This window comes from Monodon monoceros, unplaced genomic scaffold, assembly GCF_005190385.1.
Source record: "Monodon monoceros isolate NGI ecotype Baffin Bay Population unplaced genomic scaffold, NGI_Narwhal_1 Super_Scaffold_20, whole genome shotgun sequence".
NCBI classification, from domain to species: Eukaryota; Metazoa; Chordata; class Mammalia; order Artiodactyla; family Monodontidae; genus Monodon; species Monodon monoceros.
This window is the reverse complement of record NW_021703777.1, coordinates 135686190-135708482: the sequence shown is the minus strand read 5'-3', so window position 1 is coordinate 135708482 and position 22293 is coordinate 135686190. Positions and strand designations below refer to the sequence as shown.

At 58.8% G+C, this 22293-nt stretch overlaps 1 protein-coding gene across 1 annotated transcript in view; it reads left to right on the top strand.

Moving 5' to 3' along the window:
- The first annotated feature begins 1673 nt into the window (after nt 1-1673).
- Nucleotides 1674-22293, top strand: part of CFAP99 (cilia and flagella associated protein 99) — a 35046-nt gene continuing 14426 nt past the window's right edge. The window contains exons 1-9 of the mRNA XM_029234537.1: nt 1674-1784; nt 11735-11879; nt 12235-12329; nt 15595-15707; nt 17223-17400; nt 20256-20336; nt 20497-20571; nt 21475-21546; nt 21756-21847. Of these exons, the coding sequence (XP_029090370.1) occupies nt 1674-1784; nt 11735-11879; nt 12235-12329; nt 15595-15707; nt 17223-17400; nt 20256-20336; nt 20497-20571; nt 21475-21546; nt 21756-21847 (962 nt within the window). The remainder of the gene's footprint in view (nt 1785-11734; nt 11880-12234; nt 12330-15594; nt 15708-17222; nt 17401-20255; nt 20337-20496; nt 20572-21474; nt 21547-21755; nt 21848-22293) is intronic.

The window sequence follows — 22293 nt, the reverse complement described above, 5'->3', positions numbered from 1 at the left end:
AAGCATGCCCCTTTCTGGGCTCCCTCCCCGGGCCGGGTGCAGGACCCGCGCATCGACAGAGCCATCATTCTTCCTGGTTGGAGATGGGTTCCCTGAACGCTGGTGCCCAGAGTTACCACTGGGGAGCCCGAGGCTACCCTGCCCCTCCTGTCCCTTCCTATGCGACCTGCTTCAGGGCACTCAGGAACCCTGTCCATCGATTCTGGGATGTTCCCTTGCATTGTGTCTCTCGCATTTTCTGGAACTCCTGTTAATTGGAATTCAGATCTCTGGAGTGGTTCCCGATTTTCTTGGTGTGTTTCTCCTACTTCCTACATCTTCATCTTTTTCTGCTCTCTGGGAGATTTCCTCAGCTTTATCTTCTGCCTCTTCTATTTATATCTTTACTTCTGCTGTCATATTTTAATTTCCAAGAACTCTTTCTTTTCCTGCAGATGTTTCTTGGATACCGTATCTTTCTCCATCTCTCAGAGGTGGTATAGTTGTTTGTTTCCAGGTTTTTCCTGCTGTGTATGTTGTCTGCTTTCTCCTACTTCCTTTTTTGCTGGTTTCTGTTTCCATGTTTGGTGTCAGAGGCTCTCTGCAGTGTCTGGTGGCATTTGGCCTTCGTTCTCTTTCAAGTGATGGGGTGGGGGGGACTCACCCAGTGGACCGTGATTGGCTGGGATTGGCCATCTCATTGGTGACCCCCAGTGTCAGTGTATGTGGCTTTTGTTTTTTCACTCAGTCTCCATCCTGGAGGGCCTCAGTCCGGGTGCTGCCCTCCAGAGCCATTCCAGCTTGTTGGGTGGAGAAGAGGTGCCCCTGCTGTCCCCAGGGCGCTAGCAGCCTGGCTTTGCCGATAGCTGGGGCACAAGAAGCCAGCAGCATGGTGACCCAGGGAAGCTGCTCAATCAGTGTGGAACAAGGGGGGGCGATGAGAGAGGAGCTCCTGGGGGGCTTGGCCACCCTGCTCTGAGGACAGTTTGGGGGTCACCTGTTAGAACCACTTCCTGGGGTTCCATTCCTACCCCAAGCGGCTTCTCCAGGGTCAGCCAAAGAAGGGCTCTGAGCAAGCCAGTCTCCTGGAGCTTGTCTGTTTCTGGAATGCTCAGATCTGGCCATTTACCAGCTATGCATCCCCTCTGGGTGCTGGTTACCTCATCTTTAAAATGGCGGTATTGAACGTGGTGACCTGAGGATTCTTCTTGCCCCACACTTTTGTATTTAGGTCGCCCTCTCCCTCCGAGCAGGACCTGCTGAGTCATGCACAACCAAACCCCAGTCGGGCTGAGGGCCGCTCAGGCTGACTCACAAGGTGCCTCCACTCTCTGGCCTGGCCTCTCCCAGGGGTCATCCCTACCCGTGCACAGCTGGAGGGCTTGGGGACACGTGGGGCAGCCAGGGAGCCTCCAGGGGCAGGGCAGAGAGGGCTGCTGGGGCTATGGGTGAGTGGGAGCCTGGGGGCGGGCTCCCCAAGGCCTGCAGGGACACAGTCCAGGAAGTGGGCCTGGAGTTCCCCCCGCCGGGGTCCCCACTTCCCTCCAACACTCCTTGTCCCACAAGGTCCCAGACTCCCTAGTGGACCTCCTGTCAGTTTGGTGAAGGTCCTTCGCCACCTGCCGAGCTGACAGCCCAGGGTGCATGGAGGGCGTGACCTGTCACGGTTTGCTTTTAGGGTTCCACCTGGGAAGATGGCCTACTATGGAAAATGCATTGAAACTGTGATTAAGCTACTGGACCAAGTTAAACCTGAGAAGGACAGTCCCGAGCAGTTCCTGGAGGCTGCGGCCACCTCCCTGCAGGTAAGGTCCGAGTGGTGGCTCAGGGCTCACGGGGAGGCCGTAGCAGTGACACCTGTCAGGTGTTTTGGGGTTTTTTTAAATTTATTTATTTTACTTACTTATTTTTGGCTGCGTTGGGTCTTCATTGCTGCTGCGTGCGGGCTTTCTTTAGTTGCGACGAGCGGGGCTACTATTTGCTGCTGTGTGCGGGCTTCTCACTGTGGTGGCTTCTCTTGTTGTGGAGCACGGGCTCTAGGCGCGCGGGCTTCAGTAGTCGTGGCACGCAGGCTCAGCAGTTGTGGCTCGCGGGCTCTAGAGCGCAGGCTCTGTAGTTGTGGCACACGGGCTTAGTTGCTCCGCAGCATGTGGGATCTTCCCGGACCAGGACACGAACCCGTGTCCCCTGCATTGACGGGAGGCTTCTTAACCACTGCACCACCAGGGGAGCCCTGTCAGGACCTTTTTAGTTTCATTCCTAACAGCCGCTTTCCTTCCTTCACGAGGAGAGGCCCAAGGCGAGATTCCCAGCTAGCCAAAGTCTTACGTCAGCTCTCACTCTGAATCTTGGGTGCCCTTCAGGGATGGGACCCCCTCTTTGCTTCAGGAGGCATTCCTACCTCCCAGAATGTGCATCAGACTACTCTCGTGACAAGGGAACATGGGCGCCGTAACTCGGGTTGCGTCTGTGGGGTCATCCCATCCTCAGCCGAAGGTGGACGGGAGTCAGCCTCGCAGGCACCTCAGCTCAGCACCCTCCACTGGGGCACATCTTCGTCCCCCAGGGCAGGGATGTGCGTGGGGCAGAGGGGCCACACCTGGAAGAGCTACTTGGCTCTTGCTCCCGTGCTCCAGGGGTCCCTGTCCTACCACAGCCCACCCCACTTCAAGCATATGCAGAGAGACCCTGGGCTGAAGTCTCTGGGCCCAGGTCTGACCTCGCTCTAGCACCTCGGAGGCCTCCCTGTGACTTGACCCCGCATCCGTCCGTCCATCAAGGACAGGTGCCAGGAACAGGGGTATGCGTTGCCGGGGTGCCACCTTCATGACTCTGGGCTGTGGACTCTGTTGGACGGGGCATCCGGAGGAGACTAAGTCCACCCAGGCAAGCGCTCGGGGATTGCCACTCGGCCTGCTGCCTCCATCCCCCTCGCCTGCGCCCCCTGGAAGGAGGAGCAAATGGGGTCTTAGGGGATGTTCGCTGTGAATCGACAGCTGCAGCCTTCCCTTACTCTGCTTAACAAGGCCCGTGAGCGGCTTTGAGCGGCTTTGCTGGCCCTGGGATGTGACTGTGGCCAGGCCCCACCCCCATACACCTGCAGGGGTGTGGCCTCTGCTGTGCTGAAGACAGACCCACCTTCCCTTTCTCCATCAGCCGCCTTGTGGTGCAGCAGCTGGAAAACCTGGTTGGGAGGATGGGGGGCAGGGCCCCGGCAGTGCACGCAGAGCTGGGGAGTCTGGAAACCAAAGCCTCTCTCACAAGAGAAAGCTTGGGACCGCTGCCCCAATCCCTGCTCCCCTGTGTCATTCAGAAAAGGATGTCTCTGCCAACTGGAGCCTGGCAGTCAGCATGGACTGGGGCATGGGCTGCACCTCCTCAAGCCCTCCCCTGAGACCCTAAGCATTGGGGGGGAATGATGAAAACAGCCAAGGCCAGGCCCATCCACAATCCTTCTCTTTCCCAGTCTGAGCTGGCCTTGCACAGCTCAGCGCAGCCCCATCCCGGCCGGCCTGCCCCTCCCCACCTGCAGGCCCGACCCCTTTGTCTACTCCTTCTGTCTGTCCGGCCTCACTTCCCTCAGTGGGTCTTTCCCATCACCCACAGCTGCTATGCATTCCCTCATCCTAAAAAAAAGACCTCTCTACTCCAATTCCCTGTGTCACCCACATTTCTCACCCTCCATTTCCAATGAGACTCCTTGGTGTCCTTCTGTCTGTCCCCAACCCTGGACTCCCAGGCCCTGCAAGGCATCCCTTACCGCTCAGCAAAAACGGTAATGTCCTTATTTCTCCAGAATAATTACTGAAAGTGGGTTTGTTACAACAAATAGTTTGGGATGGGAACTCCCTGGTGGTCCAGTGGTTAGGACTCTGAGCTTCCACTGCAGGGGGCACGGGTTTGATCCCCGGTCAGAGAACTAGGATCCCACAAGCTACGCGGCACAGCCAAAAAAAAAAAACAAAGTAGTTTGGGGATTTTTTTCCCACATCTGATGGATTATTAATAGTAAATGAGTCCTAGCTGTCACCGGTGAGCCATGGCATGATGACAGACATGTGCAAGGCCGTGGGGAGGGAGGCACCACGCCAGCTCGGCCCCCAACCCAGCGGCGCCCTGAGTCTTCCAATGGGGCCATCTGCGTCTTTGAGATGTGCCTATGCTGGACGGACGGAGAAGCAGCCTCTTTTACAGATGCACCTATCTTTTACATCCCTTCAGAAAGCCATCCTAAGTCCAAGTGGAATGGCACACTGGAAACTGACACAGTTTGGACAACGTACCTTTACTTCCAGCTGTCAGAAAATTGGTGCAGTACACCAATCTTGTTAGGCCAGGGCTCAAGACTGCCACCTGGCAGAGAATTACACAGCACGTAGACCCACTGGCAGAGAGTCCGGGGAAGGGCAGGGCTGTGGATTCAGCTGGGTCCCCCAAAAAGAAATGTTGACGTCCTCACCCCAGTTACCTGTGAATGTGACCTTATTCTGAGATACCATCTTTGCAGATATAATTAATAATCTCAAGATAGGGAAAAGTCCAAGGATTTGCAGATGGGGGGCAGGGTGTGGTGACTCTTCCTCTCTAGACTGAAGCCTGGGAACCCCTCGCCTGACACACACACACACACACACACACACACACACACACACACACACAGAGCAGCCTCCCAGCCCCCTGACGGGGGTTCCCTCGAGCATGGTCCCAATGGCATTTCTGCACAGAGAACATATGTCAGTGGGAGAGGATTTGGTCTAAGATCAGAAAGGGATCCATTTACCGTTGAGAGAAAGTTCTCCATCAGCAGCATGGTGCGCGAGGGGGGCTAAGGTGTGGGGAGCAGCCTCTCCAGATGCCAGTCTGCGGAGTGGTTGTAGAAACAGAAGTGGCCTGACGTCTGGGAACAGCACTGAGGACCTGGCTGGGGGCCTGGAACTGGAGAAAGGACGGAGGCAGGAGGGGGCAGCACCAGCGACAAGGCATTGCTGCCAGCCAGCTCCTGGCCCTCAGCGGGGAGCAGGAGGGAGGAGGTGCTTCCCACCCTGCCTCCCTCCTGCCCCAGGCTTTGCCCACCCTCACTGGTTAATATCTCTTTGGAACAAGCGTCATTTCATTAGTGCACCACCTATAAGGGGGATGGAGCCTGGGGGCGTCACTCCTCCGGGCTACCCAGCACCACGGCTCAGGCACCAGGACCACCAGGTTGGGTGTAGGAACGTCCAGAGAACTGCCTGGGCCTGCAGGACAGAGCTGGGGTGTGATGGGCACAGCAGGCAGCTTGGGGTACCCAGAAAGCCCATGAGGTCTGAGTAGCCCTCGCAGAAGGGTCTGGCTTTGAGAGAGATTCCCTGGGGGTGGGAGGAGGGGAGAGAAGGAGATCCAGCCACTCAGCAAACAGTGGGCAGGAGGGCAGGTGAGCTCTGAGCAGGGGAACGAAAGGCTCAGCCCTGGGCTGGCAGGGGAGGTGCCCGGCAGCTGGTCAGTCAGACAGTCTGGGGGTGAGGCAGGGGTGGGGAAAGGCCGGTTCCCCAGCCCGAGTGAAAGGGGTTGGGGGGAGGGTGGGCAGGGAAACCGGAATGGGCTTGTGCAAGGGGCTGGCGGAAAAGCAGGAGTGGGTGGAGCCTGGAAACACCAGCCCAGTTCCCTGCGGGAAGGCCCAAGGTGGCAGGGTGGCGGGGTGGCAGCGGCCAAGGCCCAGAAAGCCTTGTTTCACTTTCTAGTCCATAGTGTCAGAGAAAACCTGGGCTCAGGAAATATTTTTTATCTTAACATATTTTTTTAAATACCTGATATGTTGACATCAAAGATCTAAAACCCAAAAGGTTCCAAATGGTACCAGCGGGGGTTTCGCTCCCATACCGGCCCTCCCAGGAGACCAGCGACCTGTGGTTCCTTCCAGAGACAGTCCAGGCCTGTCTTGCATAGATAATAGATCTGGAAAAATTTTGTTTAAGCTCTCAATTTTACGTTTAAAAGTTATATATAATTACATATGTATTTTTAAAATCTTTTTCAAAACGGTAATGCATTGTAACACAGTCCTGCCTTTGCTTTTTTCACTTAACGAGATATCCCGGCGACTGTTCCACGTTCTTATCGTGAAGCCATAAGCATCCTTCTGTCTGGCTGTGCCAGAGCCATCGCAGCCATCCCCCATGGACGGGATCATGGCTGTTTCCAGTCCTTTACTGTTGCAAATCGCCGTGGGACTGACTGGCCCACTTGTCCCGCTGCACCTGGCCAGACGCGCCCCGGGTCAAGTCCCAGAAAACACATGTGCGAGAGTATTGGCCCTCATGATTTCAAAAGATCTTTCCAGTTGACCCTCCACAGAGACCTCCACGTTAACACTCTACCTGGCAGGTGGGGAGTGCTTGTTCCCCTATGGCTTGCTTACGTAGTGTGCTAGCAAATGTTATCTTTGCCAACCAGATAGGTGGGAAAAGGCAGTTGGTGTAGTTATAATATATTCTTTTTTTTTTTTTTAAGACAAAGCCCATACTTTTATTACAGTTTATTTATTTAATTTATTTATTTTTGGCTGCGTTGGGTCTTCGTTGCATGCAAGTTTTCTCTAGTTGGGGCAAGCGGGGGCTACTCTTTGTTGCGGTGCGCGTGTGGTGGCTTCTCTTGTTGCGGAGCATGGGCTCTAGGCGCGTGGGCTTCAGTAGCTGTGGCTTGCGGGCTCTAGAGCACAGGCTCAGTAGTTGTGGCGTGTGGGCTCAGCTGCTCCGCGGCACGTGGGATCTTCCCGGACCAGGGCTCGAACCCGTGTCCCCTGCATTGGCAGGCGGATTCTTAACCACTGTGCCACGAGGGTAGTCCCTCTCCTGTTATATTTTCATGAGTATTTCTTTTTCTGAACTATCGCTTGGACCTGTGTCTGTTAGGAAACAGTGTTTGGCTATAACAACACCAGGAAAGCAGTTGCTTAAAGAAATTAGAGGTATCTTTGCTCACAGAAGAAGCAGTCTAGAGGGAAGAGATATGGGAACATATGTATATATATAACTGATTCATTTTGTTGTAAAGCAGAAACTAACACACCATTGTAAAGCAATTATACTCTAATAAAGATGTTAAAAAAAAAAAAGAAGAAGCAGTCTGCACGTAGGCAGTCCAGGGTAGGTTCAGCAGCTCTGCGGTGCCATTAGGAACTCATTCTCCTTCCTGTCTGCTTATCCAGCCTTAGAATGTACCCTTTGCCTTGCAGTCACAAAGTAGCTGCTGTACTCCAGCATTGCATCTGTATCCCAGAGAGAAGAGGAGAAAGACAAACAGTATAAGGCAGGCACCAGCTGAATCTCCCTAACTTTCAAGGAGCTTTCTTGGAGGCCACACCTAGCAATTTGCCGTCAGATCTCATTGATTGGAGCCACGTGCCACACATCAGCTAGGGGCCTGGAAAAGTTTTAGCTGGGCCCATTGCCTCTCCCGACGAGACAGCTTTCTCCTGTTAGGCAGGAAGAAAGGGAGAGGGGCTTGTGTGGGCATCCGGCAGCCTCAATTTCCTCTGCCTACTTTTCTGACTTCGGTCTTTGTGTCACTGATTAGCAGGAGGCCCTGTGTATTGGGGACATGAATTTCAAACCCTGGGTTGCAGTAAAAGCGGCATCCCGGCCCCGGCCCCTGGTCTAGCTCTGTCCTTTCCCCGTGGCTCCAGCAGACAAGCTGGGCCTGTGAACTCTGAAGATCTCTTGTAGGAGGCACTACAGGTTGTGAAGAGCCGGCAGGCTGTGGGCCTCTGCTTCTCCTGCCCACAGCCCAGCCCCTCCCCAGGACTGCCCATGAGACCCTTGTCGGAGCACTTGCCACTCTCCCCGGAACCTGCCCTGGTCCCCAGACTCAGGAGTGCTGAACTTGACCAAGGCCCAAGAGTGTATCAGGAACTCAGATGCCCTTGGGTGTAGCCCTCTGGCCTCAGTGACTAAGGCTGGCCCACGACTCGGTGTTGGCTCCGTGCTGGGGCCTCCTCAGTGGGGTCCAGACCTCACCCTGCCTTCTGTGCTAGCCTGGCCAGGAGGACCTGGTCTAGGGCTCAGTGCCCTCTGACCTGCGTGTCACCTCTGGGCCTCGGTCTCCTCTCTGTGACCTGCTGGCCTGGCCTTCCCGGCGGAGAAGACCTGGCATGTGGGCCAGAGTGTCAGGTCCTGCCTGGCTCCTCACCTTCCCAGACCCCTGGGCCGATGCAGCCCTGCCTGACCCCCTCACCGCGGGCAGGTGGCATCCTGTAGCCGCAGGCTCAAGGCTCTGACCTTATTAAAAATACGCATTCACACCCCCAAACACAGACGTTCAAGTGAACGAGAAGGGGAGCTGCTGTTGTCTGAGCCTGGGAGGCCGGGGAGGCTGTAGGCGGGCATCCCTCAGTGTCATACAGCCTCAGCACGGGCAGCGCTGACTCGGGGCATCCTCCGGGCCGGCCCTGCTGACGCACTGCTTTCTGAGCTGCCTGTTCCGGGCCCCCCGGGCTTTCTCTGACCAGTGCAGTAAGTTAAAAGCGGGGACTGGGGCCCAGCTGGGGCTCGTGCCCTCTGGTGTGGGCACAGCCCAGGGGTTAGAGGAGCCTGAGAGGGAAAATGAGGCAGGATCCTGGTTGCTGAGACCAGAGCTGACCCCGAAGCAAGAGCCCCCCACCTCCCCTCCTGGCTGTGCTCCGTAGGGAGGAGCCTCCACTCTGTGCCCTGCCCCCACCGGGACATCACGGGGTCCCCACGGCCTCCCACGGAGGCAGGATGCTCCAATCCCTCCCTCTTGAGCGCCCAGATGACATTCCAGCAGGGAAGGGGCAATAAACCCGGTGTGTGCTGCCCGCTGAGGGGGCCAGGCCGTGTCTGACCCTGAGGGGTGGTTAGGGTTGCCTCCCAGGTCAGGTGACATCTGAGCAAAGACCTGATGGGAGTCGGGGAGCAAGTGTGCAGGGAAGAGCACTGCAGGCAGAGGGAACAGCCAGGGCCGAGGCCCTGAGGACACGTCCCGCGTATTGGAGAAAAAGAGGGCAGCCAATGTGGCTGGAGTGGAGCCAGGATGGGGCGGAGGCGGGGGAGGGGGCGGGCCGGGACTCCGAGGGAGCTGGGCCTTACCGGCCCTTTTTTTTTTTTTGCGGTATGCAGGCCTCTCACTGCTGTGGCCTCTCCCGTTGAGGAGCACAGGCTCCGGACGCGCAGGCTCGGCGGCCATGGCTCACGGGCCCAGCCGCTCCGCGGCATGTGGGATCTTCCTGGACTGGGGCACGAACCCATGTCCCCTGCGGCAGGCGGACTCTCAACCACTGTGCCACCAGGGAAGCCCATTGCCGGCCCTTTTAAGGACTCTTTGGGGAGGGTTCTCAGGAAGGACAGACACGATCTGACTTTCATTTTACAAAGAATTGCTTGGCAGCTGGCGGGTTGAAAATACACTGAGGAGGAGAAGCGGGAGAGCAGCTGGGACCCCATAGCCGGAGCCGATGCATGGGACGGTGGGGTGGGCATCAAGGGCGTGGTCTGAACGGTGGAGCAGGGCATTGTGTTTACGGAGCCGGGCAGGCGGGGGAGGGCAGGTCTGGGCAAAGCGCATGGGGTCAGACACCCAAGCAGGGAGGTAGAACAGGGGCAGAGAGCGCTTCCCGAAGTCCAGGGAGAGCCGCCCGGGCTGGCGCACGTTTGAAATCAGCATGTGCCAGCCTTGACGGCCGGTGAGTTCACCCAGGGGACAAGTGCAGATAGCGGATGAGAGGAAGAGGAGCCCGGGAGCGGAGGTCAGAGGTCGGAGGTCAGGTCGGAGGAGGACGTCATTACCCCGGATCAGGTGGGGTCCCCGCAGGAGCCCAGAAGCCACTCGGGGCACTGGAAGGGCAGCTGAGTTAATGTCGGGCCCGGCCGCTGCCGAGGGAGGAGGGGAACGTCACCCCGCTCGCCTCCCGTCTCTCCTGCAAGTATGTCTCACCAGCAGAACCCAACTGTGCCCAGAACCCCCCCAGAAGCGGCTGGAGAAGGCGGCTCTCAGGCCTTCAGCCCCTGAGGTGCGGAGACTGGGAGGGAGTGAGAATGATGCCGTCTGCCCGCCGGCATCCAGCCACCCCGCTCACACGCGTGGGGTCCGGGGCTCTCCGAGGTCCTGGGCTCGTCCAAGACCCCTCAGATGATCTCATTACTCTGTTGTTTTCTTAGCGTAAAGACAAGGGAAGAAATCACAGAGGAAAAGGTAGATTTGACCTAAAAACAAAGTAAAAACGGGACTTCCCTGGTGGTCCAGTGGTTAAGACTCTGCACTTCCACCACAGGGGGCGCAGGTTCGATCCCTGGAGGGGGAACTAAGATCCCACATGCCACATGGCGCAGCCCCCAAAAAAGAAAACAACGTAAAAACCTCTACGCTCTACATGCTAAAAAATGTTTTATGCAAAGTTATAAGGAAAATTACAAGCTTACGACAGATAACTCTCACACCAATGACCATGTTAATTCCCTCAGTGTGCAAAGAGCTCCTAAAAATATTATCCAAGTAAAAAAGGTTAGCCAAGGATATAAATTGATAATTCACAGAAAAGAGATACAAATAAATGTCCAGTAAATGTATGAAAACTTCATTGATCATAAAAAGTTCAAAATAAAGCAAGGGAATGCCAAAATTTATCCAATAGGTTGTCCAAAAAAATTTGGGGGGAGGAGGGGAATGATACTGCTAGCAAGAGTTTATCTTGATGTGTTTTACATCTGTTGGGATCCTGTTCTACATTTTCAGTTTTACACGGTATTAAGTATTTTGTCATCTTACTATAAGTTTTCCAGAAACTTCATTGTAATGGCTGTGTCCTACTCACCCACAACACGGAGAGATCGTATCTGACTCCCTGTGTTGACATTTAGGCTGTTAATACTTTCGACCACTGCATGTACCGTTGCCCTGAGCTGCTTGTACGTGGATATTGTCTGCTTTTTGTCCGGTTTCCTTAGATTCCCAGAAGTGTGGTTACTGGATTAAAGTGTATGGAAAATACAAGGCTCTTAAAACATATTTCCAGAGTGCTTTCCAGAAAGACTCACCAGCACCATCCCACCAGCCCTTCTCGTTGCTGCATTGGCAACATTAGACGTTCTTTTTTTCTTATTGTCAAAAACTTAACTGGTTTTTTGAATAGGTAACATGTGACACACACAGGTCACAAACCCCACAGTATTCCAAAGAGTAAGTAGAAAAAAGTCAGTCTCCGCAAACACTAATTCCCTCCCCCAGAGATTTTCCTTGCTTGGTTGTTTTTTTTTTTTATTGTGGTAAAATACACATGACATAAAATTTACCATCTTAACTGTTCTTAAGTGTACAATTCAATGGCATTAAGTATATTCACGTGTGACCATCACCACTGTCCGTCTCCAGAACGTTCTCACCTTCACAAACTGAAGCTCTGTCCACATTAAACAACAGCTCCCCACTCTCTCCCCCTACCCCCCGCGCCCCCCCCCACCTTCTACTTTCTGTCCTGGGAATTTGAATCCTCTAGGGGCCTCATATGACCAGAGTCACACAAGACTTTTCCTTCGGGGTCATTTTCCGTGTTTATTTCCGTCTTTGCCCCACCGCACTGTCACCGCCCAGGAGAGCCGGTGGGACCGATTCCTGGGGGAGGACCTGCAGGGTCCGAGGGTCAGTGTTCCTGGCGGCTGGGGTGCTGCCCACTGCTCCGGGGGGCACTGGGGACCCCACATCGGAAGGAGGCTGCCCTCTCCCCTGGCTTGGCCGGCGGCCCCCTCCAGAGCTGTTTCTCCTCCAGACCCTGAGCCCCCAGGAGCAGGCGTTCATCATGGAGGTTCTGTCCGGGTGCCTCGAGTACCGGAAGCTGCTGACCATCGTGGTGGACGCCTTCTACGTGCGGGACGGCCGGCTCTGCCTGTGGGCCGATTACAGCCTCTTTGAGGGTAGGTGCCCGTGGCCAGGCATGGTGTGGGGCCCATGGGTCCCTGCGGGCCAGGCCCTGGCCTCCTTGTCAGCCTCAGGCCCTCGACAGCGATGGTGCCCCCCACCCCCACCCCATATGAGACGACGTCATTTGTACTGTTGTATCAGGTTATCATTTTCACGTGGGCCCAGATGGAGCACTTGCCTCTGGTCACACGCCCTGCTGGAGGCGGGTGCCTTCAGCTCAGTTTGCTGCACCTGCAGTGCACCTGTCGGGCCCTTAGCCTCTGGCTGACTCCCCCAGGGTCAAACGCCGGGGGCCCAGGGCGGGGACCTCCATGTCCTCCTCCCCACTCTTGCACCCTCTCTCCTTAGTGATCTGCTACCTGGCCACTTTCCAGCTGGAGGAGCTCGGCTTTCAGCTCTTCTGTAGCATCGTGAAGTCCCAACCCGTCCACAAGGTGTGCAAGGTGAGTCCCACCTGCCCCAAGTTCTATTCTTAAACCCAAGGTCAAAGGTCTGCCCCATCTGGCACTGACCTCTTACCTTTCTGGCTCACTTTAATGAAAGAAACTGCTGGGTTTGTTCTGTGTTTAAAACGAACCCATACCCTCTCTTTGCTGCAAACGTGCTCTTTTTGTGCCTGGGGAATTTGTTTTCCGTTCCTCATGGTCCGGTGGGTGGTAGCTGCTGGATGCTAGCTGTTAGTCACGACACGGAGTCCTTGCCTGTTCAGTCCGGGCCTCTGGAACCTTCTTGGGCTCCTCTGACTCATGACCAAGCTCCAGGCCCAGGGCAGCCTCTCCTTCCTCCAAGAGGGGCTGTGCGGCTTTGCGGGGCCGAGGGAGCATTTCTGAGTGGGTCTGAGGATTGGTACCCTTCGAGAGAGAGCCTGCAGGAGCCCACCCCCCTGCCCTGCCCGGGACCACTCCTGTGGCTGCCTGTTTCCTGTGCAGAAAGCCCGGGACTCCTGGGCCTTGGGGCCAGCAGAACCACGAATGAACCTGAGGGTCCTGCCCTCTGCCGGCTACTCCCACAAAGCATTTGCTGTGGGGCCGGCTTCCTCCTCAAGCAGCTCTTGCTTCACCCTCACAATGACCGGGTAAGGTCACTCCTACGGGCACTCATCCCACAGTTGAAGAAACTGAGGCACAGAGAGGTTCGGTAACTTGCCCAACGTCACACAGCACATGAGTGGCAGAGCCAGTTCTTGGACCAGGCTTTCAACCGTTGGCTCGCTCCTCCTTACTTGGCTTGGCGGGGGGGCAATGGACACACACACAGTCACCAGACCAGGACAGGGACTCCCTGGAGAAGAGTGGGGAGAGCTCAGGCCCCAGGAGTGCTTTGGGGCCTCTCTGGAAGGAGGCAGCTCAGGCAGGGTGGGGTAGGAGCCTTCCCACTGCCCCCCGCCTGGGGAAGGGGAGACCTGGAGCAGTGACACTTGCCAGGACCACAGGCCCCAGAGATCTGCACCCTCCCCCCAGCAGGTAACCTGAGGCAGCATGTTATTTTTAATGACTCGTTTTTCTGTCTACATATAAATGTAAGCAACTCACAGTGGGTAAACATTTGCATAGTTATCTTAAGCAAGGGCTTCATTTTTTTAATATAAATTTATTTATGTATTTGTTTATTTATTTATTTATGGCTGCCTTGGGTCTTGGTTGCTGCACGCGTGCTTTCTCTAGTTGCTGCGAGTGGGGGCTCGTCTTCGTTGCGGTGCGCAGGCTTCTCATTGCGGTGGCTTCTCTTGTTGTGGAGCACGGGCTCTAGGCGTGCGGGCTTCAGTAGTTGTGGCACTTGGGCTCAATAGTTGTGGCACGTGGGCTCTAGAGCGCAGGCTCAGTAGTTGTGGCGCACGGGCTTAGCTGCTCCGTGGCATGTGGGATCTTCCCGGACCAGGGCTCGAACCTGTGTCCCCTGCATTGGCAGGCGGATTCTTAACCACTGCACCACCAGGGAAGTCCCAAGGGCTTTAATTTTATGACAGCGTTTTCTGAGAGATCTTTGGAGACTGCCCAGGGCCAGCTTCCCGGCTGGAGAGCCTGCACTTGGTTCACGCTATGCTGTCAGAGTCGTGAAATTCTTAATCACTGTTGAGCAAGGGGCCCACGTGTCAGTTTGCAGTGGTGGAGCCAGCCCTGCCCCGCCTTGGCCTGCAGAGCCTGCAGAACCCATGGAGAGCAGCTCTTGGCCAGCACAGCGCCTCCAGTGCAGGTTCCTGGGCATTTATCTCCCTGGAGAGTCTCTGGGAGAAGATTCATGGAAACGGTGCATTCACACTCCCAAAGGAGCTGGGGGCTGCAGGAGGTGGTGTGGCACCCCACCAGGGCCCTCCTTCCTCGGCCCACCCTCATGCCCCAATCCCCACAATGCCAGCCCCATTAGGGTCCGCCCGCCTCGGGTTCGAAGACAGGGAGCAAGCTGTTGGGGACAGGACGGCTGCCCAGGGAACCCCTCAGACCACACCCGCGTGCTGTCACCACTGTGGTCAGATGAGCTGGTGCTTGGGCAGCCTTGGCTGCGGTCTCCTTGGGAGACAGTGCTGTATGTGGGCATTCTAGGGGGACTGGCCCTGGGACAGCACCTGGAGGGGTGCTGGCAATCCTGTTCCCTCCAAGGACGCTCACACTCACATGCTGGAATCCTCTGGATGGCAGGGAACCCACCCGGAAGCCCACCCCCATTCCAGCCCGTTCCCTGGGGGGGCTGCCTCCACCGCACCCCCAGAGAGAAGGAGGCTCCCTTTAGGAGGGCCCTAGCCCCAGGGCGGGGGGCAGTATGTCCCCAGGTGGGGGTCAACAGACCAGCTGCACTGCGTGGGAGGAGGGGGCTTGGGGATGGAGGGGGGGGCTGGGACGGGGAGTGCAGTGACCCCAGGGCCCAGATACCGGGGCGGCGGGGGTGCTGGGACGGGGAGTGCAGAGACCCCAGGGCCCAGCTACGGGGGGCTGGGATGGGGAGTGCAGAGACCCCAGGGCCCAGCTACAGGGGGTGCTGGGAGGGGGCGTGCAGAGACCCCAGGGCCCAGCTACCGGGGCTGACTGCCTCCTTCTGACAGGAAGTGGGAGCGGGGCTGAAAGAGTGGGTGGGAGAGAGGTGGGGGGACTGAGCGGGGTAGGGCGGGGAAGCTGAGGAGAGGCCCCTGGGGTGGGGTGGGGTGAGCAGGGGCCAGGCTGCCAAGTGGGAAGCTGTGGAAGGCTCTAGAAGGACACCTGGCTGCTGCTCCGTGAAGAAGGGCGGGGAGGCCTGAGAGGAGGCGGGAGGTGAGCACGTGGCTGCGGGGCAGCGGCCCCCCTGGGGAGGCAGCCGTGGGGACCAGAGACCCTGCCCTTGCCCACCGCTACCCCCTGGCTCAGCCACTCGAGTTCACCATGGCTGCAGGGACGCCTGCTCAGCCTACCAGGCCCCACGTGTGGCCTTTACTGCCCCAGGAGCCACTCAACCAGAGAGGGGCGGACAGGCTTCTCCAGCAGGAGTTGGCCCGGGTCCACAGAGGGTGCGAGGGGTTGGAGCCCAGGGGCCCACGGCAGGCAGGGACCCACTGGCTCAGGCGGGAGCCCCGGCGAGTGAGGGGCAGCTCCCCCAGCCCAGCAGGAGGGGGCGAGCGGGGTGGGGCCCCTTGCCTGCTGTGGGCTGCGCTCCCCTCGGGGGGCGATGGCCACACCTGTCCCCTTGGCCCTGACTCTCCCTGTGGAGGCACCTGACCCCCACAGCTCCCTCTTCCCTCAGTTCCTGGGGTTCCTCTTCAGCCCCTTGAACCTGGGCTCATGGATCAAGGATGAGTGGAGCCTCATCTACGAGACCACCCACGTGAAGGAGCAATGGATCGACCCCCTGATGAGGTGGGCAGCGCAGGGCCCTGACCCGGTGCAGGGGTGTGGGGCGTCCACGCGGGCAGCCAGCCAAAGGCCAGCAGGGCCTGACGGCCATTGGCTTCAGGACCAGCCGGATCAGGGGGGCGGGAGCTGGCCCCTTCTGCCCTGGAGCCCACTGGCTGAGGCGGGCGCTGTGCCGGTGCCACCTTGCTGCAGGGACCCTGCAGGGACCCTGCTGGTCCGGCCCTGGTCCGAGGATGCAGGGGCGGACGTGGGGCGGGGAGCTGAGGCAGCAACAGCCTCCGATGGGCTCCGGCCCACATCTCTTCCCCAGCTGCCTCCAGGGTGCCACTCCTGGGCCTGGCACCCCAGAGCTGCCCTCTGCCTTGCCCTGCCTCTCCCGTGGCAGGCTCCGGCCCACGCTGGTTTTGCTGGTACAGGCCAGGACCCCCAGGCAGAGGGCCGGCTCAGTGGTCTCTGGGGAGAGGCCTGCTAGGGCCAGGGTGCAGCTGCCTTCTCCAGCTGTTTCCCTTCTGACGGGGCTGGGGGAGCCACTTCATCTCGCTGGGACAGGCAGGCAGAGGGTTCTGGCACAAGCAGACCCCTGAGGTGCCAGCTATGTGTGGGAGAGGAGGCCCCGGCCCTGGGCAGCGGGGTGTCCCCCAAAGCTGCCCCTTCACCAGGGGGACGTCTTTGTCCCCGCCAGGCTGGACTTGCTGCCTGTCCGCAGGGCTGGGCCTGCGGGGCCCTGTGTCCCTGTCCAGCACCCCATATGCAGCCTTCCCCACTCGCTCTGTGACCAGCCCCATCACAGACCTGTCCCTTTCCCCACTGCCCCTCCCGAGACCCCACTTCCTGTTGGCCCTCAGACATGCCCTTCCTCCCCCTGGTGACCTTGGTCCTCAGGCTGGGGCAGGAGCAGTTCAAACCAAGCTGTCTCCCCAGGGGAGCCCTGCAGGAGGGTCACCGGCCAGGTGGGCAGTGGTGGGCTGGAGTGGAGGCACGGAGGGGGCCCAGACTTTGGGGCAGCCCAGTAGGGCCCTTCTCAAGCCCCTGCCCCGGGGCCCCCCACCTCAAGACTCTGAGACTCTCCCCCCGCCCCGTCCCCCTCTCGAAGCCCAGTTCCCCCTGTTGCTGGCACAGCTCCACGGACCTTCCTTTTGAATCACCAGCCTGCTCCCTGCTCCTGGCTTCCTCCCCCTGTGCCACCTGCTGGGGACCAGATTAGCTCCATGGGTCCTCGGAGCCCCCGGATTCCTGCAGCGGGGACCCACCCTGTCCCTACCCTCCCGCTCCCCCCTCCCAGGATGAGGACGCCGCTGGGCCTCAGTCTCCTCCTCCGTGCTAGGGGAGCGCTGGTGCGTGTGGCTCTGGGGTGTGGGGAGCCGGCACCCGTGAGTGAAGGGCGGCTGTTGGTCCCACCGCTACCCGCCCCCAGGCAGACCCAAGCTCTTGGGGGTCCTTCAGGTCCCGAGGGGCTGTTCCCTTGTTGGCGTGCTTAGGAAGTCACCCTACGTGGCTGCTCCCACCTTTGCCTTCAAGGTGGCAGCCGGAGGTCCAGGAGCTGCTCAACCAGCTGCAGGGGGCGTTGACCAATCAGCCCCCTCTTCCAAAGACCAAGGCCAAGGTCACAGAGCCCAAGGAGTTCAACCTGACTGCCCCCAGGCCCCACGCCATCCCAGTGCCTGAGCCAGTCCCCGTGGTGGCCAAGACCAGACCAGTAAGTGTGGCTGATCGCAGTGGGCTTAGGGTGTCCAGGCAGGGAGAGTGGATCGTGTGGGCCAGTGGGGCTAGGCTTTTCCAGGGCTGAGGGTGCCCGGACCAGAGCAGGAGCATTTGATCACCCTCCCTAGCCCCATCTCACCCCACAGAGAGGGAAGCCCAGCTGACCCAGAGCCTGCCCAGTGGAGTGGGTTCCTGCGCCCCACCTGCTGAGGTCTGGTCAGTAGGCGTGGAGTGGAGCTGTTGGCTGCGGGGCGCAGGCCCGTCTGCACTTGGCACTCGGAGCCCGCTTTTAACCCTGTGGTAGTGTACCGCTCCCTCCCCACTGTGTATGTGCGTGTGTAGGTCACGCTCTCTACTCCTCGGGCTGTGGGGGTGACCTTATCCGCGCCTCAGGGCCTCTGCCTGTCTATCCCATCTGCCTAGGGCCTCTTCCTCTACCTCTCCCTCCCCTGCCTCGCTGACTTCTGTTGGTCAGAATGCTTTGTATTACAAGTAACAGAAAAAAGCAGCTCAGTGTGGCTTAGACGACAGAGGACCAGCTGACTCTCAGGGCTGAAGTAGGATAGGCTTCAGGTATAGTTTGATCAGGGTTCCAGAGCTGCTTCTCTGTGACTCTCTTCGCCTAGTCCCCTCCGAGGGTCAACTTTATCTTTGGGCTAACTTCCCTCATTGTAGCAAAACATCCGGGCCTCACACCCACACTACATCATCCAGGGCATGAGAGGACATCTAGGGCCCAGAATCCTGTGAAAGTGTGATTAGACCAATTTAGGTTGCATGTCTACCCTTGAACTCCTCACCGTGACTGGGAGTGTAACGTTCTGACCGGCCATGGACTCTACGCTGAACATCTGTGATGGACTCGGCTTCCCAGAACCAATCTGGTTCCCCAAAAGAACTAAGTACTACATGGAGGGTAAGGGGATAGTGCTGGGAGGTGCCAAGGTCCCAGACCACTCCCACCACCTGTCAGGTCTCGTTACAGTCTCTGCCCAGAGAGGCCTTCCGTGAACCCCTCGCCTATCAGGTCTCTCTTAATTTCCTTCTCATTGACCCAGATCCTTTTCTTCATGGCATCAATTAGATTTTAGAGTTGTTTAGTAATTTGTGGGTCTATTTATTATCTGTCTCTTTTATCAGACCACATCCATCTTATTTTTCCCATATCCCCAGTGCCTAGCACAGTCCTGGCTCAGAGCAGACCCTTGGAAAATATCTGTCGGATGGATGGATGTGTGGATGGGTGGGTAGGTGGGAGAATGGATGAGTGGGTGGGTGGACAAATGGATGGATGAGTGGATGATGGGTGGATGAATAGATGGGTGTATAGATGGGTTTATGGATGGACGGTGGATGGGTGGGTGGTTGGGTGGATGATGGATGGATGGTGGGTAAGTGAGTGGATGGGTGATCACATGGATGGACAGATGGGCAGATGGACAGAAGGATAACGGATGGGCCTTGTTGCTGAGCAACCCCACAGTTACCCAATCTGTGGGAGCCTCAGCGTTTCTGACTCCAGGTCCTCTGGCCTAAGCGTGTTTACCTCATGTCATTTTACCACCTGCATCTCTCTCCCTCTCTGCCTGGCCCCTTCCCATCCCCTGCCCTGCTCCTTAGCTGCATGAGCTGTGAGATATTGGTGGACCGTCTCCTTCCGTGGGGTCCACAGATGGCTGTGCTGGAACCATAAGCTCGTTCCCTCCACACTCCCTGCCCTGCTCTGTGCCCAGGACCCTCTTCGCCTCCTGGGTTGAGGGCTCATTCCAGGTCACTCATTCAACAAATGTGTCTGGATGCCCAGTATGGGCCAGGCACTGTGCCTTCATGGAGCATGTGTTCCAGTGAAAAAAAGGATAAGTAAAATGTAAGGTGTGTTATCTGGTGAAAAATGCTGAGGAGAAAAAATACTTCAGGGAAAGGAGATAAGAAGTGTTGGAGGGGCTGCATGGAGTTCTGGATGGCACGGCCAGGAAAGCCCTCCTGAGAAGCACCATGGGGTAAAGAACGAGAAGTGAGCAAATGAGTCATGGATTTGTCTGGGGGAAGAACATATCAGAGCAAAGCCTGTGCAAAGGCCCTGGGGCAGTGCCATCCCTCCCCCAAGGGTCAGGGGGCAGCCAGGAAGGGAAGGAGGGGATGGGAGGGGAGGTGTTCAGGGGGCAGAGAGACAGGATATGGGCTCACAGGGTCCCTCTGGCTGTGGTGGCCAAGGAGGGAGGTGAGGGGTGGCCTTGAAGCAGGTGGGCAGTTTTTGAGGTGGACGTGGCTGTGAGAGACCGAGAGGGGTTGAGGAGGGCACCGAGGAGGACCCCAAGGCCTCGATGTGGGCCAGGGGTGGACAGCAGTCAGGGTCAGCAAGGCTGGGGGAGGGGAGGGTTTCCGGTTTGGAGATGATGAGTTTCCTACGAACATTAGACGTGCAGGGGAGGGGACACGGAGTTAGGAGTCTGGAGTTCAGGGGTTTCCAGCCGGGCTCTGCCCCACCCACGCTGTGGACACTGCTCCCCTCCAGAAGCCACCCTGCTGTCTCAGTGTTACTGCTGCAGCCCCTCCCCCTCACGAGCAGCTCACTTTTCTGGGGTCCGTGACACTCTCCCAGCCCTACCTGTCCCTCCAGCGTCTGCTGGGCCTGGGCCCTGTGCTTGGCCACCTTCCTTTCTGCTGCTGGCGTGGCGTCCCCCCCTCTCCTCCGCGCGTGACCACCGGCCCTGCTCCTCCTGGCGGGGGCACCACCATCCGCCCTCCTGGCCCTGGCACCTTCCTTCACCCACATCTAGCGGGCACTTCTACTCACCCCTCCAAAATGCCGCGGCTCACCACGGGCTCTTCCTTCCACTGCGCCGCCAGGTCCCCAGGAGCACCTACCGGCCGCCCAAGGAGCAGCGGCTCCTGGAGACGACCAAGAGATACAATCGCCGCAAGGCTGAGGTGGGCCCCCTGTACGCTGAGACCCCTGTGGGGCATCAGGGGCGAAAGGCAGCTGGGGAGGAGGCGAGGGGCGGGGGCGGGGGCGGGGCTGGCCCATGCCTTTGCGGCCCGGGGCACCTGCGGGGGCCGGCAGGCTGGAGCGGCCTGTCTCTGCGCGCAGGAGCTGCTTCTGCGGGCCAGCGTCGAGGAGATGCGGTGCGCGCGGCCCAGGCCCCAAGGGGAGCCCCCGGTGGAGGTAACGCCAGCACACCCACAGCCTGGCCGGTCTTCCCGGCGGCCTCCTCTCACGTCATAGACACGTCCCTCCCCGTGCCACAGCCGCGGCCACACTTCGAGGGCCACGGAGGGGCAGGGCCCAGCGCCGCCAGGCTGAGTGCGGCCGAGCGGGCAGGTGCATCGTCTCCTTCCCTGGGTGTCTCCAGATTTTCCATCCTGAGCACTTAGTGTTTCTGTGAGGAAAACCCCAGGGTGTGTTTGTCAATAAGGAAAGTCAGGGAGCAGGATAGGGTGGGCCCATTCTGGGTGGATGCTGAGTGAGGCTCACGCAGGAGGAGCTGCCCGGCCCCGCCTCCCCGCTCCCCCCCACTCCGGACCCACCTGGGCGGCAGCGGACGGGGCGAGGTGAGCCCCCCAAGCAGTTGGGGCAGCCCAGGAGAGTGGGCACCCCACATAGTAGCAGCAGGCCCCGGGGTCTGATGGCTGAGGTGCTGTGGTGGGGAGCTATACCCGCTGCTCGCCCACCGTGGATGTGGTGCCCACCCTGAGAGTGTCTGCAGAGCAGCAGCGGCCTGGGCAGGGAGCAGCCCAGGGAAGGTCCTGGGGGCCGGCCCCGGGGGCAGTGGAGGAGAAGCCCCTGAGCCCAGAGGCTCCAGCCCCCCGACTAGGAGCTGCGGTCCTCGGCCCGGCAGGCTCTGCACCTTCCCTGCCCCTGCCTGGGTGGCTGGACGGCCTTGGAGGACAGAGGTGCTGCGGGGGACCCAGTGCAGGGGGCTGGCTGGGCTGGAACGCGTGAGTGGGCAGCTGGAGTTAGGACAGAGGGGAGTGGGCCAGGCCTCCCAGGGCTGCAGGGCCCCCCGCTCAGCCAGGGTGTGTTTGGGGGCACCTTGTGGGCACAGGTGCCAGGCCCTGACCCCCATAGGACTCCAAGAAGAAGCTGCGGCTCCGATTTCCACCTCGAATCCTCAAGGCTCCGAAACTGACCTTCTACAGGGTGAGCGGTGCCCCTGACTGTCGGCTCGGCTCGGGGCCTTGGCTCCAGGTCCCGCCCCCTGGGGCCCACCTCCCGGGCCTGTTCCCCTGAGGACAGCCCCGCCCTTGAGGCAGAAGGAAGCGCTGGGGAGGGGGCAGGAGGGCAGAGGGGCACTTGCTGCTCCGAGGCTCCCCTCCCCCATCACAGCCGGCCCCTACTCTCTCCTGCAGCCCAACGATGACTCCCCGGTCAAGCTGAACACTGCTGCCATCCTGCGAGAAGGGGCCTTATACCAGCGGCAGGTGGAGAGAGAGCTGCAGAGGTGGGGTGGCAGCTCCTTGGCCTCCCCTCCCCTCCGGGAACGCAAGAGGGGCCGGCGCCTGGCAGCTGCAGTCCTGCAGAGGCGGCTTTGGGTGGGGGGCACCCAAGCAGGCCAGTGTCAGGGTCACAGCTGAATCGTAGGAAGATAATCTGCACTCAGTGAGGGAGATGGACTGGGTAGGAGGAGGCTTAGCAGAAGCCTGGCCCACCCCAAAGCCCCCTGAGGTGTCACCTTCTCCTGGGATCCCTTTCTGATGCTCCCTCCCCTACCAGCAGGGCTGCAGACCCCTGCACTTACCCCAAGAGTTGGGCTGCGGGTGGGAGCTTGGGTGGCTGACCAGATGGATGAGAGGATGGACAGACGCACAGGTGGACAAGAGGGTGGCGGATGGACGGACAGGTGGGCAGGGGTGGCGGATGGACGGACAGGTGGGTCACACACGAGTG